General features: G+C 39.8%; 1 protein-coding gene across 3 annotated transcripts in view; it reads right to left on the bottom strand.

Annotated features, from left to right (window-relative positions):
- Window positions 1–12,740, bottom strand: part of LOC140269316 (A-type potassium channel modulatory protein DPP6-like) — a 79,005-nt gene that overhangs the window by 15,277 nt on the left and 50,988 nt on the right. For all 3 annotated transcript variants that reach the window (XM_072364360.1, XM_072364358.1, XM_072364359.1), the window contains exons 2-7: window positions 8,709–8,823; window positions 6,556–6,654; window positions 2,571–2,665; window positions 2,406–2,480; window positions 2,268–2,320; window positions 1,758–1,839 (exon numbers count right to left, since the gene is read on the bottom strand). In XM_072364360.1, the coding sequence (XP_072220461.1) occupies window positions 1,758–1,839; window positions 2,268–2,320; window positions 2,406–2,480; window positions 2,571–2,665; window positions 6,556–6,654; window positions 8,709–8,823 (519 nt within the window). The remainder of the gene's footprint in view (window positions 1–1,757; window positions 1,840–2,267; window positions 2,321–2,405; window positions 2,481–2,570; window positions 2,666–6,555; window positions 6,655–8,708; window positions 8,824–12,740) is intronic.

Raw genomic sequence — 12,740 nt, 5'->3', positions numbered from 1 at the left:
TTACCATATGCAAATTCCTCTGCTGTCTTCCCTTGGCAGGCAAAGCCTCATCACACATTTGAAATGTTAATATTTTCTCACAGAAATGTATCTGTAATCTAAACAATTTATAAGATAAGAGCAATCATGATTGAGGATTGAAAACCTTGATGTAATAGCTGATTAAACACATGGCAGTCTGTTGTCTAAGCACCACGATCTAAACAGAAATTAATTTAAAGCCAACAAGGGAAAAGAATGGTTCTGCTTGTCCGATTTCGGTAATCTAACTGCAGCAGCTCTCGATTTTCATTCAAGAATATTCATTTGCAGCGGGCAAATCCATTTCTTTCCACATTTTCTTCCGTATTCTTTCAAATCTAAGTTAAAGGTTGGATTTTTTGGAAACAATGAACACTGACATTTAAAGAGAGCTATAAAGAGAGACACAATGTTTGGTGTTTGCTATATTTGTGAGGACACTGAAAGCTCCTTTTCCTTAAACTTAATTGAATGGAATAATTAACACCCATCCTTTACCCTGACCTAAATCTCCTAACCAACGGTTGAGAGATACTCTTACTTATGTATACCCATTTTGTGCAACTTTTTTAAGGTTTGGTCTCTGTTCCGTCTAAACTGAACCTTGATTCATATGAGGGCAGGCGAGCACTTTGCACTGCAGCTCTGCTTGTTGAGAGTTTGTGGGAATTTCTGGAGAAATGGTAAAATGCTTTTTAGAACCTAGCTAAGGTTAAAGAAGGATAAAAAGGTGCAGAGGATTGAATTCTTCTACCACACAATTTCACAGTAGCAAATATTGTGCTTCTTTTGCCTCTATATTTCCACTGCATTTCTCCAAATTTGCTGATCTTGAATGTTTGTGAATGTTTGCTTCAAGCTTGACAGAATTCTACCATTTCTTAAGCTGAATTAAGTGACAAAAACCCCTTGGATTTACTGGAAAATCTATCAGATGAACTCAAGTCTGTCCCTTGGCTCAGGAAAAGAAGACTTTTTGGAGCATGTCTCATAGAGACACTTAGAGACATGAAGAGCTTGTACCATATGGCTATGGGTTTAGCTACTAGATAAAGTAGAAAGAAAGCTGTTAACTCTAAACAAGTGTGAAATGCAGCACACACACATTGATGCAGCAGCAATATTTTTACAAAGCCATGCATTTTATCATCACAAAGAAGGCCTTTTGATACTTGAAACTATTTTGCTGAAAATGCAGATATACTTTTGATAGTGATTGCAGTGCATCTTATGGTACTTGGAACTTTACTTGTGGAGAATTTTTGTAGATTAACATTTGTATTTTAAGTACAACTGATGACTAAAACCTAAACCTTACACACAGACCTTTGAAAGTGCGTCCGAAAGCCAAAATGTCCTCACTTTCTATGTGCAAGTACAACATACACACCAGCCCTTTATTCAGTGCCATGTGTTTAACGTCTATCCCCTCAGAAACCTCAGACCACCCAAGCCACAGGTGGTGCCTGATACGCCATCTGCCAGTGTGCCTCTCATCAGCTTGTGAGTAGTCAGAGAGTAAAAATAATTTTGGACGACATTGATGGAGGTCAGAGCAAACAAAACTCCAGCAAGAACCTGAAGTGCTGTCATCACAGAGAACATAAACCCCTTATTACAGCAACATTTAGCTGTCCCACTGTGACAAACCATAAATCACTACTGAGCCTTCTGACATATCTCCAACAAAGTGCCAGTATTTAGCGACTCTTATCTTAGGGGTACAGCCTGCTTACCAGCTGCTGGCCTTGGGGTCCCCATCCAGCAAACTGCAGGACAGCTTCATGCACCTCAGGGGGATTCAAAGGCCAAGTTTCCCTGTGGAGAGAACAGATTATAGAACTGATTTTTTCTGGTTGTACAATGCACAATGTATCTATGAATACAAAAGCACATTCGCAAAAATGTCCTTTTTTCTTTTTTTTTGGCTTGTCCTGTAATTGTTGCCTTCATCAATCATCCACATCCTATTTTAGCACAGGTTAATTTTGCTTGCTTCACCACAAATACAGAACAGTGGGGAAATAAGCAGACATAGATGGATGAAAGGCCAAAAACAGGCCATGCAGAATGCAGTACATTCAACGCAGCACATTAAACTAAACCGGAAAGCACTCCCATAAGAAGGTAATGAGGGCAGGAAAATGTGACTGACATGAGTAAGGTCAGAGGGAGGGCATACTGTGCAGTCAAAGTTCTGTAGGAGCAGGGACACAGTTAGAAAACACAACAGAGGCGGTTCTTACTGTGTCACAAGACTGTAAATAATGTACTTGGCCACATAGGAGTGTTGGTAGATCTGTGGAAGAAACAGCATTACAGTCACAGAGGGCCAAAGTCTGAAAAAGTAAATCTTCTAGAAGGTAGGAGGTAGGTTTTCTTACCAGTTTTACATCAAAGGCAAACAGTACATGTTGCATGTTTGGGGACACTTGATATTTGGTAGCTCTGGATCCATCCTGGATGGGGATACAAAAAAAACCAAACAGGAGTAACACAACCAGTAAAGCAGCAGTATAGTTAGTGTTGCTGAGGCAAATTGTACTCACAAACAGTTGGTTCGATACGATGACCTTCTGCTCCTTTGTGTCCACATTAAGCCTGACAACATTCCCCTCCCTTGATCGAAACAGCAGTTCATTGTCTGTAAATGACAAATGATACGCAACCATCATTACAGCGCATCGATTTGCCCTGCAGTTTACATTCTCACACTTCTTTTTTTTTTTTTTATTGTCTCGTCCAACTTTTACCTTATTTAAGATTATGACAGAATGCTGTTAAACCTGCCTCGATTGATGTTTTGGCTACTTTGTTTTGAGTTGATAAACCAAAATGCAAACCTCAATGCAGATAATTATAGATTTACAAGTTCAACAGTTGTTGATTGCTCAGTTTGTCATAGAGCCTCATTCAGATGATTAAAATACCTCCCTCAAGTTGACACTTAAAAACATTTTGATGTCGAGATAGAAAGACGTTGTAGCAGTTCACGTTGAACCCTTTCATACATCATATCTAACCTTGTAATTCAAAGATCTCCTCATCACTCTCATATATATTTGAGTATGGGACTGAGCATGAATGATAATAATTATGACAGCATTTGGTTCAGGCCATGAACCTATAATTCAGGTGATATCTGTTTGTGACATTAAAAAAGATTTGTTCAACTTTACTGTATTGGCATTTTGCAGCTACACAAACATGAAGTGACATGTCAGAGTAGCCTGGGTCCTGGATCGGAGCTGCAATTATGAAAAATCTGTTTTATGGCATTTCAGTGAAAGTAACTTAGTTGATGCTCTTATTTAGCTAAAGTTGAAAGACATTTGAATAAAGTAACCTTGGCTGATGTTTGTTTGACAATGTTACAGTCTGTACCGCTGTGCAAAATCACTAAAATGGTACATAATTTAAAGAATACCTGTATCATTCTATTCTGGTTTGCTTGCTGTTTCACTTAGTGTTTCCTTTTTCATCCGTAGGATCCTAACCTGTTCCTGTTTTTTGCCTGCAACAACAACTACCTCCTTACTGAAATAAAGGGTTGAATTTTGGAGCCTCATTCTGATCTGGTGCCCTGCAGCTGGATCCTCCTCTCGGAGAAACCATTACATGCAAAACTGCAATGCAGCACGTCATTTAATCGACAAATAGTGCGACATGAGTAAGCAGTTAAAGCTCAATGCATCAACAAAGTTATGAGAGAATCTATGAACACCGCAGCTTTCTCACTTCAGGTCCATGAGGTGAGGAATTAAATACGAGGGCACAAGATCTCTGAATAGGGTTACCTAATCCTAACCCTAACCCTCCAAATAACCCTATAACTGAAAACATAGTACTAATTGTATTAATTGTAGTCAAGAGATGCAGGGAGAAGGTGCATTGGTCATCCTTACAAAACAAAGACAGCACAATTTATGATTAACAAAACTTTTTTAAAGAAAAACCACACAGATAAGAAACTTTGACTTGACATTGGATTTATTTCTGAAAACAGGAGCTTTGACAATGTGCGGAAGACTGCATGAGGTCACCTCTAGGGCCACAGTCCCAAAAGATAACCGATGCTGTCAAAACGGCTTAAAAGGAAGGGAGATGATTCATACTGGCAGAACATTCTTTGCACAGATGTCACAGAACATGGGATCCACAATATTTGGTTTTGAACTGAATAAGAACACCGCGGTGACTGACTGCACAGCGCAAACGGCGAATGATTGGAGGGCAAATTTACCAATATGAAAATAATCCCAAACAAATGGTAGCAATCAGCCAAGGTTGGTGGACAAAGGCAAAAATATGCTCTGGCAAAGCAGGCAGCTAAACTGAACACTGTGAAACAAGTTTGGAATATCTTAAAGTTGAAGGCAACAAGACAAAACAACACCTGCAAAGAGCTGCTGAAGATAATCTTTTAGAAAGAATGGCTGCAGGTTTTTTTTGTGCCCAAGAGGATTTAATCTGTCGTCAGAAATAAAGGCAAAAGTACAAAACATTAAACCATAAAATGGCATCTGTCTGGGGATTGGTTAACTGTTTTTGTGTCAGTTTGCTCTGAAATAAGAATCTTTGAATGTAAACTATTTTTTTCAATTTTGAACTGACTTCTAACATTCCTCCTGGGCTCTGGAGTAAAACAGGAGCTCATTTCTGTTGTATATTCTGTTATATCCGAAAAAAATATGAATGTCAGACCGACAGCAGCACCTTTTTGTTTTAGAGATCAATGTGAAGACTTAATCCTTTGTCTTTGGATCCAAGTCTGTCTGAGAAACTCAGGGGTTAGTCCAAAGACTACTGAAGCAGGATGTGATCAAAGAGCAACGGGGATCAATTAGCACTGCTGTGAATGAAGCCCACAAAATATTGATGAGGACTGCTCACGTTTGAGGTTGTCCCGTTGGGTTTCTCATCAGAAGGTCATTACCACTGACTGCATTAATCTAACTGACATGTGCAATGCCACAGAATAGAAGGCTGGAATTTCGTCAGGTTTTCTGGGTGAATGAAGGGGATAGACACATTTGAAAATAACTAATTATATGTGGATCTGCTGGTAATGCAAGTATTCAGAGGAGCAGAGGACAGACGTTTCTGTGCACTACGTGCCCGATGATGACCTCAGTCACATGGGCACATAGAAGGCGTTTTCATGCATACACTGTCCATGTGTGTGTGATTGCAATGATAACAGTTCACTGTTTATTTCTAGATTCCTGTAATATTGCTCAATAGGAAGCATTGACATGTCCTATGTTTAATTTAAAGAATTTGCTAAGATGCTTTGGTCTCTTGTCTCGATTGAGATGGGTGCATAGGAAAGATGACAGGCAACTGGGAGAGATGGGGGTGTCCTGTGTACAGCCCAAAGTCTGAATTGTACACAGGCCTGCTGCAAAGAGGAGTCAGCCTCTGTACTTTGGACTCAAGCTTTAACAGGAGAGCCACCAATGTACCCCTGTTCTTCAGTGTTTTTAAATTCCTTTTTGCTGGTAAATTAAATAGTTTCTGACTTACCATTATTGATTAATGAAGTTGTTTAGTCAGCTCCACTGCTAATAAGCAAGCAGATCGTCTAATTAGATTTTTCTAATCAAAGAATGGGAGCAACATACTTTCACAGCAAAAATGTTGCTCATTGAAAGCAGCTGTTTTAGCTTGTTGGTCCACGAGCAAAATAATCCTGTAATCTAAGAGCATTGTGTGGATTGTGTGTCAGCCTGAAACTACGTGAAGCACTTTTCCTGTTGAACACCAGGAGGCACCAAATTTACTGATTCCACATGAATGAGCTCAGGCGGCAGCTTCCATCTTAATACGCTTAACGTTAGAAAGGCAATAGCAGGACTGCTCCATTGAACATCTGTTCAGTTTACACCATCTTACAGTAATGCTTAAAGGCTGCATTTGTGTTGACGAAAACATCTCAGCGAGAACGAGGTCATGTACATTTAGTTTTGTTGCACCTCTCTGCTATTTGAAAGAGGACGGCCACAGTTAGGCCACTCAAGGTAACAGTGCACCACCGTTGGCCACACAAAGAGCCTTTTTAAGGGTCTCCTTGGCTTTGTTGAGCTATTTACTGATCATTTTCATTTGCTTGATTTCATCCACAAAACGGAACAGTTGGAGCTTTCCTTTTGCCTCAGATCGTCTTTGTCGTTTGCATCTTGGTGTAACGACAGCACACAGTTTAATTACTGCTTAACTGCTGACACCCCTTAATTTAAGCACCCACTGCACTTGGCAGAACTTTAAAGGGATTAAGATGTCAACCAGACTACCTGCTTTCAATCTGTTATGAATACCCCACACTGGAACTCGATGTGTCATTCAACTAATTTGAGCTTTTAGTGGATATGTATCAAGCCATGATTTCTAAAGCATACTGCCTTGCTGCTGGTCTTGTCAGCTCCTGTGGGCTGGACAATTCTACAAAATACTCATAAAACTCTTGAAGAAATGAATGTTTTGGGGGGTTTTTTGACAAAGGAGTAAGACTTTAAATTCAAACTGATCTCTCACCGCTGAGCCATTTAGCATCTGGATCATGGATGTACAGGTCCGGACCGAAGACATCCTCAATAGTTACTTTCTTCTTCAGGGCGAGGCTGTCATCTTCACCTGTCAAGTGAATCACTAAAAGATGAATAATCATGCACATACATATATATGCACACTCATAGCATAAAGACTCATTGGCGTTTTGTGCAAGTATTTTTACTAGTTTCAGAGCAAAAAACCTAGGCAGAGCTTGCTGTTTTGCAATGATGCTGTCTCGCCGTATTCCACGGTTTTCTACCTTTTTCAAATCTCTGGAGATATTGTTGCACGTCTGGCAACTATTACTTGCTATAGGTTCAGCCAATAGTTACAAGTACTAACAAGTAAGGAGCCCCTGGTGTTGCTCTGTTGATCTTGAGAGCACCACTTCACATCTGCCAGCTGTGTTTTTCAGCCGAAGGCCAGCTACTCCTTTCTTACCCACAACACAAAATGAGAGCTAAAGCTGGCAACTTAGCTGCAGGTGGAGCAAACAGCAGGGGAGTTTGGACATGAAGAAGAAGAAAAGGGATTATTGTTTGAACCCCTTCAACTGTTTTCTGCTACGCCTCTAAGGTTGTTTCTTGTAGAAACAACGTTATGATGTTGTCATGAGGATTGACAGCCTGTTCTTACCGTACAAATTGCTAATCTGACAGATTCTTTGGCAGGCCTCACACTGTGTCTGAGCAGATACAATGTCAAACACAGTCGAGTGTTTATCAACTTCCCGAATCTAAAAATTCTCCTTTCTGGAGAGACACAGCAGCGATGGGAGAGAGCTGATTGACGACATGAAGCAGATAATTGTGTTTGTGATGCTGTGAGGATCTGACAAAGGACTGAAGCTATTACTGCATAATCATGTCCATTAAACTGGCCTGAGTGGCGTTACACATTAAAAGACTCATCACGCAGACGATGACCTAGCCTCTGCGAAGAACTGGCATACAATCACCATCCAAAGGCACAGTGTTATCTGTAAAAACGTACCCTGTTGAAAGAAGGTTATCAGGTTAAAATAGCTGCCGGCGCTGCAATAAAACAGGATGCTGCTGAAAATTAGCTCATATGTCGTGTGTTTATAAGACTTTAAGAATTTAAAGCCAGCCGTGTGTGAAGGACACATGTATACTGAAACCATCAAACAGGTGTGTGTGTGAACAGTACTGCCTCCTGTCACTATGGTTACATGTCTATTATCTCAAAGATATAACAGATTTCAATGACATTTGGTGGAACATTACACTGTGGCTCAGAAACACCGAAAAACATACAGTAATGTTTTTCCCACTGCAATGTTTTATTAGAGTTCCAATAAATCTCAAGGACAATTTTTTGTCTTTATCCTGATATCCCCTGACTGTCTATAACGATATTCTTCAACCTCCAGATAAGATTGTCAAACTAGTCTAGCTTTAAATTTGTGGATGTGGAAGAAATGTATTGGGTAAATTCAACCATCATTTTTACATTACCCCACCTTAAATTTTTGAATTGGTTAATTTTTTTCCTATTGATGGGAATTATGAAAAAGAAAAATTCAAAATATAAGAGCCAGTAATACAGTGGGAGGGTCAAATAAAAAATGCTCACCTTGGATTATTGAGCAAGTTCAAACAGGGCTTGTTGGAAATGTTATTACCAAACCAGGGACAGAGATTCAAAATGCAAAGTGATTTCTTATGAATTATCTAATTCATTATTCATTGTAAAAAGGAATTACAAGTTCTGAAGTGTAACAATCTTTTCAGCTATAACCATTTCAGATGTCCTGTTCAAGTGAACTTTAAATCTATTTTTCAAGATGAGACCCTGCAGGTTAAAACATTGAAATATGTACTTTTCAGTTTAGAGCTTTTGGACTGCTGCAAACATCTCTGACTGGTGGTGACCAAATCTAGTCACTCAATGCAAACGAGTACAAACTTGTGTTTAATTTACACCATTTTACAATCTAGAAAATCAATGTTTTCATGTAAGTCATCAACCTGGGAGGTTTCAGGTGATTTCAGATTTGAGCTGCAATTTTTCCTCTAAAAGGTCCAGTGTGTTGGAAATAATGAGACAGAGCAGTGTAAACCAAATCAAGAGTTTGCACTCTCTCATTGTTTGTGTTTGTGTGTGACACATACTAGGGGTCAGCAGGATCACAGAGGTTACAATCAGAGAACAGATGATTAGGATGACCAGCAGAGCGATCGCTATTCCCTTCCAGTTCCTCTGAGGTGGCGCACTGCCCACCAGGTCCTGTAAAACGGCATAAATATGACAATGTTACAAGCAGTGAAATAGAGCGAAAAGCTCACAAATGAAATCATTTCATTCCTACAGGCTGATCCACCCCTCTGTGGTTGTAGATGATGTTGATCGATGACCTGGGATGCGCAGTGTTTTTGAATTTGTCTCATCTTACAAGCAACAGGAGTATGTTGTACTGTCACAGTGAGAAGCAGAGATCGGCCGTACGACAGCTCATTCTCAGATGCCGTTAGCTGAGCCACTTGTGTGCAGTAACGCTACATCATCAAGCTGCTCCCTGCTGCTTGAATACGAAGAGTCCCTGCAGCTTTGCCTGATAGCCAGAGTGGCGCTACATCTTCAGAGCAGGCACAACGGGCAGAATAATGAGCTGCTCTCCTCACACAGCCCAGCAGATGGTAGATGACTAATCAGTGCTGTTTGACACACATCTACAGCAAAACTCCACAGGAAATTCAAAACATTTTGAGAGCAGACGTGTGGGAGTCAGGTGGCCTCAAAAGACTGGCCGATGCCCAAAAATCCCGTCTTTGGCGATTTTGTTCTGGAAGCAAAATCAGAGCTGTTACGGTGTGATTTCACTGGCACAAACACACACTGTCATCCACTTCTAGACATGCTGTGTCCATTAGAAAGCAGCAGACACTGACAGTTTTCTGGGTGACTATAGATGAGGGTTAGCCTCTTGAACTCGGAGCTGTCTCTCACTCCCTCCTGTTTTAAGATTGCGATATTCTCTCATTTGTCACCTCATATAGTTCTATTTTCGGGACCAGTTAGACTCTTCAGAAATGCCATTATTTGGCACGGCAGAACTTCTAAAGGACAGGATCTCAACCTTTTTTCTTTATTTCCTCTGATGGATGCTTAAGTACATCGTCAGCACTACCTGTTCTTGTGGTCATTACCGCTGTTTAAACACAAAATGCTGTTTAATCCACTGACTAAAAATGTGGGGCTAGTAAGTAAAATTACTCCACAGTTTTTTCCATGTGCCTTTATAAAGAACAAAAAGATTTAAAGAAAAAATCTAATTTTCCCATCAATAACTCTATGAGCCATACTTTACAGCCTAATATTTAAAATACCAAATGGGATTTGAAAAAAAGCTTGTTTATTATTAAAAAGCTAAATGTATTCAGACCCTTATCTCAGAATTTTGTAGACGACCATTTGTCTAAAAGTTAACCATTGAGCAGCTGGCAGAGGCCGTGTCTTTGCCATAGACAGTTATTGATGTGGTCAGTTATAACTGGGCGCTTGTAACCTGGCTGCGATGGGAAATGATTAGACGAATACTCATCCAACCTAGGAGCTCACAAATCCAACCCAGCAACCTCCCGGATCAGCTGCTAGCTAAAATGGACAAGCCAGTCACTGGCCTCAGCTTACTAATGTCCAGCTGAGCCTGTACCATATTTAGAAGCCATTACAGTCTCGATAGGTTTCCACAAGAGACTTTGTACAGTTTCTGTCATTCTTCCTGGCAAACCCCATCAACTCTGTCAAATTGTCAGTGAAGCTTCAGGGCGACCACCTTCCGGTCTCTCCACAGATGTTCCGTCTTGGCTTCATCTGGGTCACTTGAACACAGTAGCAGACTTCTCCAGATGCCAGTAAAACACGTCTGGCATTAGCTCTTTTCTTTCGTCAGCATTGTGCTTACAAGTGAAATGTCACTTCAGCCTTAGGCCCCATGCACTCCATAACAGATTCTCATTAACAACATCTTTCTTTATTCCCATTCATCCCTTGTCAAGTTTTCAAGTGGTCAAGTTCTCTCCTTCTCTGCCACCGATAGGAGGAAATCAACACATATCAAGGACCATTTAAGCAAACTGGAAGTACAGAGATACTAAGTGTGATTAGAAGTGCAAAAGAAAATATAAGATACAAGAAAAGTCATTCAAATGTCTTTCATCTTAAAAGTTTCATTGCTGGGTAGGAGATTTACATTTCACTGTAAAGAGTGTTCTCAGTGTTTGTATTTAGATGCTTAGAGTTCCCACATTATAGCTCCATATGGTGAATCCTGGACCAGGATTGGTTTCCACATAATCTATGACGTTGAATTTTTTAGTAAGCATAAAGAAAACAAAGACCGTCACTGCAGAGAAACGCATTTTCAATCAGTCAAACCTGCAAGTGGAGATGGTAAAGCTCAAACTCTCTGTACTCAGCTGCAGAAAAAAAAAATTTTTACTCTGGGAAGGACTTGTTTGTTTTTATTTAAAAATAGATTAAATAGTTAAAGTTAATGTCGAGCTCTCCTCAGGAGGTGACCTCTTGCCTCACACAGAGTCAGAAAATCAGTCGCTTGGGATTTTTTTTTCCATTTTTAGCCTGGACTAAATATGGGGAAAAAACCCAAAACACTTTTAACAGCATTTAATGGATGATAATCAGTCATTTTACAAATCCTAGCTCACAGTGTATAATTAGCTGAAGTTCTATCTTCCATTAAATATGTTCTATAATGTTATTCACTATCCAATACCATGTTTTTAAGTAACCAGGATTAAAAACATGTCATGCATGCTCCTGCTGACATCTATCAAAAAATAAAGTACCTATTTGTTTTTTGAGTTCATTTTCACTTTGGCTTGAGTACAATTTATACAAGTAATCTCACTTCATCTGTGTACTGTTTTCAACATTGTAACGGTGTGTTTACATAAGTGAAGTTATGTGACACTCTTTACACTACTGGGGATGAACAGCCCTGGTTGGGAATCATTGTACTTTAAAACCTTTCTTATGTTTTAAAGAATAGCCTCAAGAGGGATGAAAGGTTAAGGTTGGAAACCAGGGTTTCTAAATTTAAAGTTCACAAACTCTCTGTGTGCACAAACCGACCAAGAATTTGCAGAATAATCTCCATGTTTACAGTTAAGTGAGGAAACTGAGCAGCTCCAACCATCCGTATTGGTCCAGCTGTTGATAACTGTGTTACCAATTAGACCTGTTCTCCATCTACCTGTAGTGGTGAAAGTGCTTATGGAGCAGCTCAGTGAACCATCCACAAGTTAATGAGGGATTCATGTACACGTGATAGTGAAACAGACAGCTCAAACTGCTGAGTAGAGATGATGCTTTGTAAATCTTTAAAGCCTATGAATTGCTACATTGCAATTTACTTTCCATTAAATGTTCGAAAGGATCTTGTGTGAGAGTGTGTGCGTTTACTTTGCTTGTGCACCTACTGTCTCTGCACAGTTTGTCTAATAGCAAAGCAAATCAATACTGAAGGCAGTGTGTACACATAGAAAAACAGCAGGCACATCAATAAGCTGATTTATTGTTGCAGAGGAAAGGATTTTCACAAGAAAGTGCACAGACTTGTATGCTGAATTCATAAGATACTAATCTCCCTGTGTTATTGTACCTTCATGGGAAAGACTACTAGTTTCAACAATCATTTCAGACCTCTGACCGAGGCAGAAATAAAATGTTCAGATACTTTGACAGGTTTGCAGATAATGGCCTTGTTCCTGCATCTGATTACTTGTTCTTTGTTTATCTATTGAGGGAGGGCATGAGATTTTAATGCAGCCCATATAGTGGTGTCCTTTTCAGTGCAAACTCAACCTAATGCAGAGGTACAGATCTATGAATGTGACATGTGGATCTAGCCGACATAACAGAGGAAAAACGTCTCTCAGCAAAATATTTCAAGACACTTTGATGCCAGCCTGGGAGGCATATTTAGAGCCAATCATTTCCCCTCCCATTACAAACCCAACATATGCTCTATACCTTCACAAACAAGGCACAAAGTAGAATTCAATCAGACAGCCATCTTTTCATATCTTAAATATATCTCCCACAGGCCTGCAAATCAGATAGAGGAAACAGAGTAGAGTAAGATTTGATAAGCATGTGTTGTACCCCTCCTGCACTTTGCA

The sequence above is a fragment of the Leuresthes tenuis genome, unplaced genomic scaffold (assembly GCF_036924035.1).
Source record: "Leuresthes tenuis unplaced genomic scaffold, fLeuTen1.0.hap1 SCAF_14, whole genome shotgun sequence".
NCBI lineage: Eukaryota > Metazoa > Chordata > Actinopteri > Atheriniformes > Atherinopsidae > Leuresthes > Leuresthes tenuis.
The sequence above is the reverse complement of the archived record's forward strand: the minus strand, read 5'-3'. Positions and strand labels throughout refer to the sequence as shown.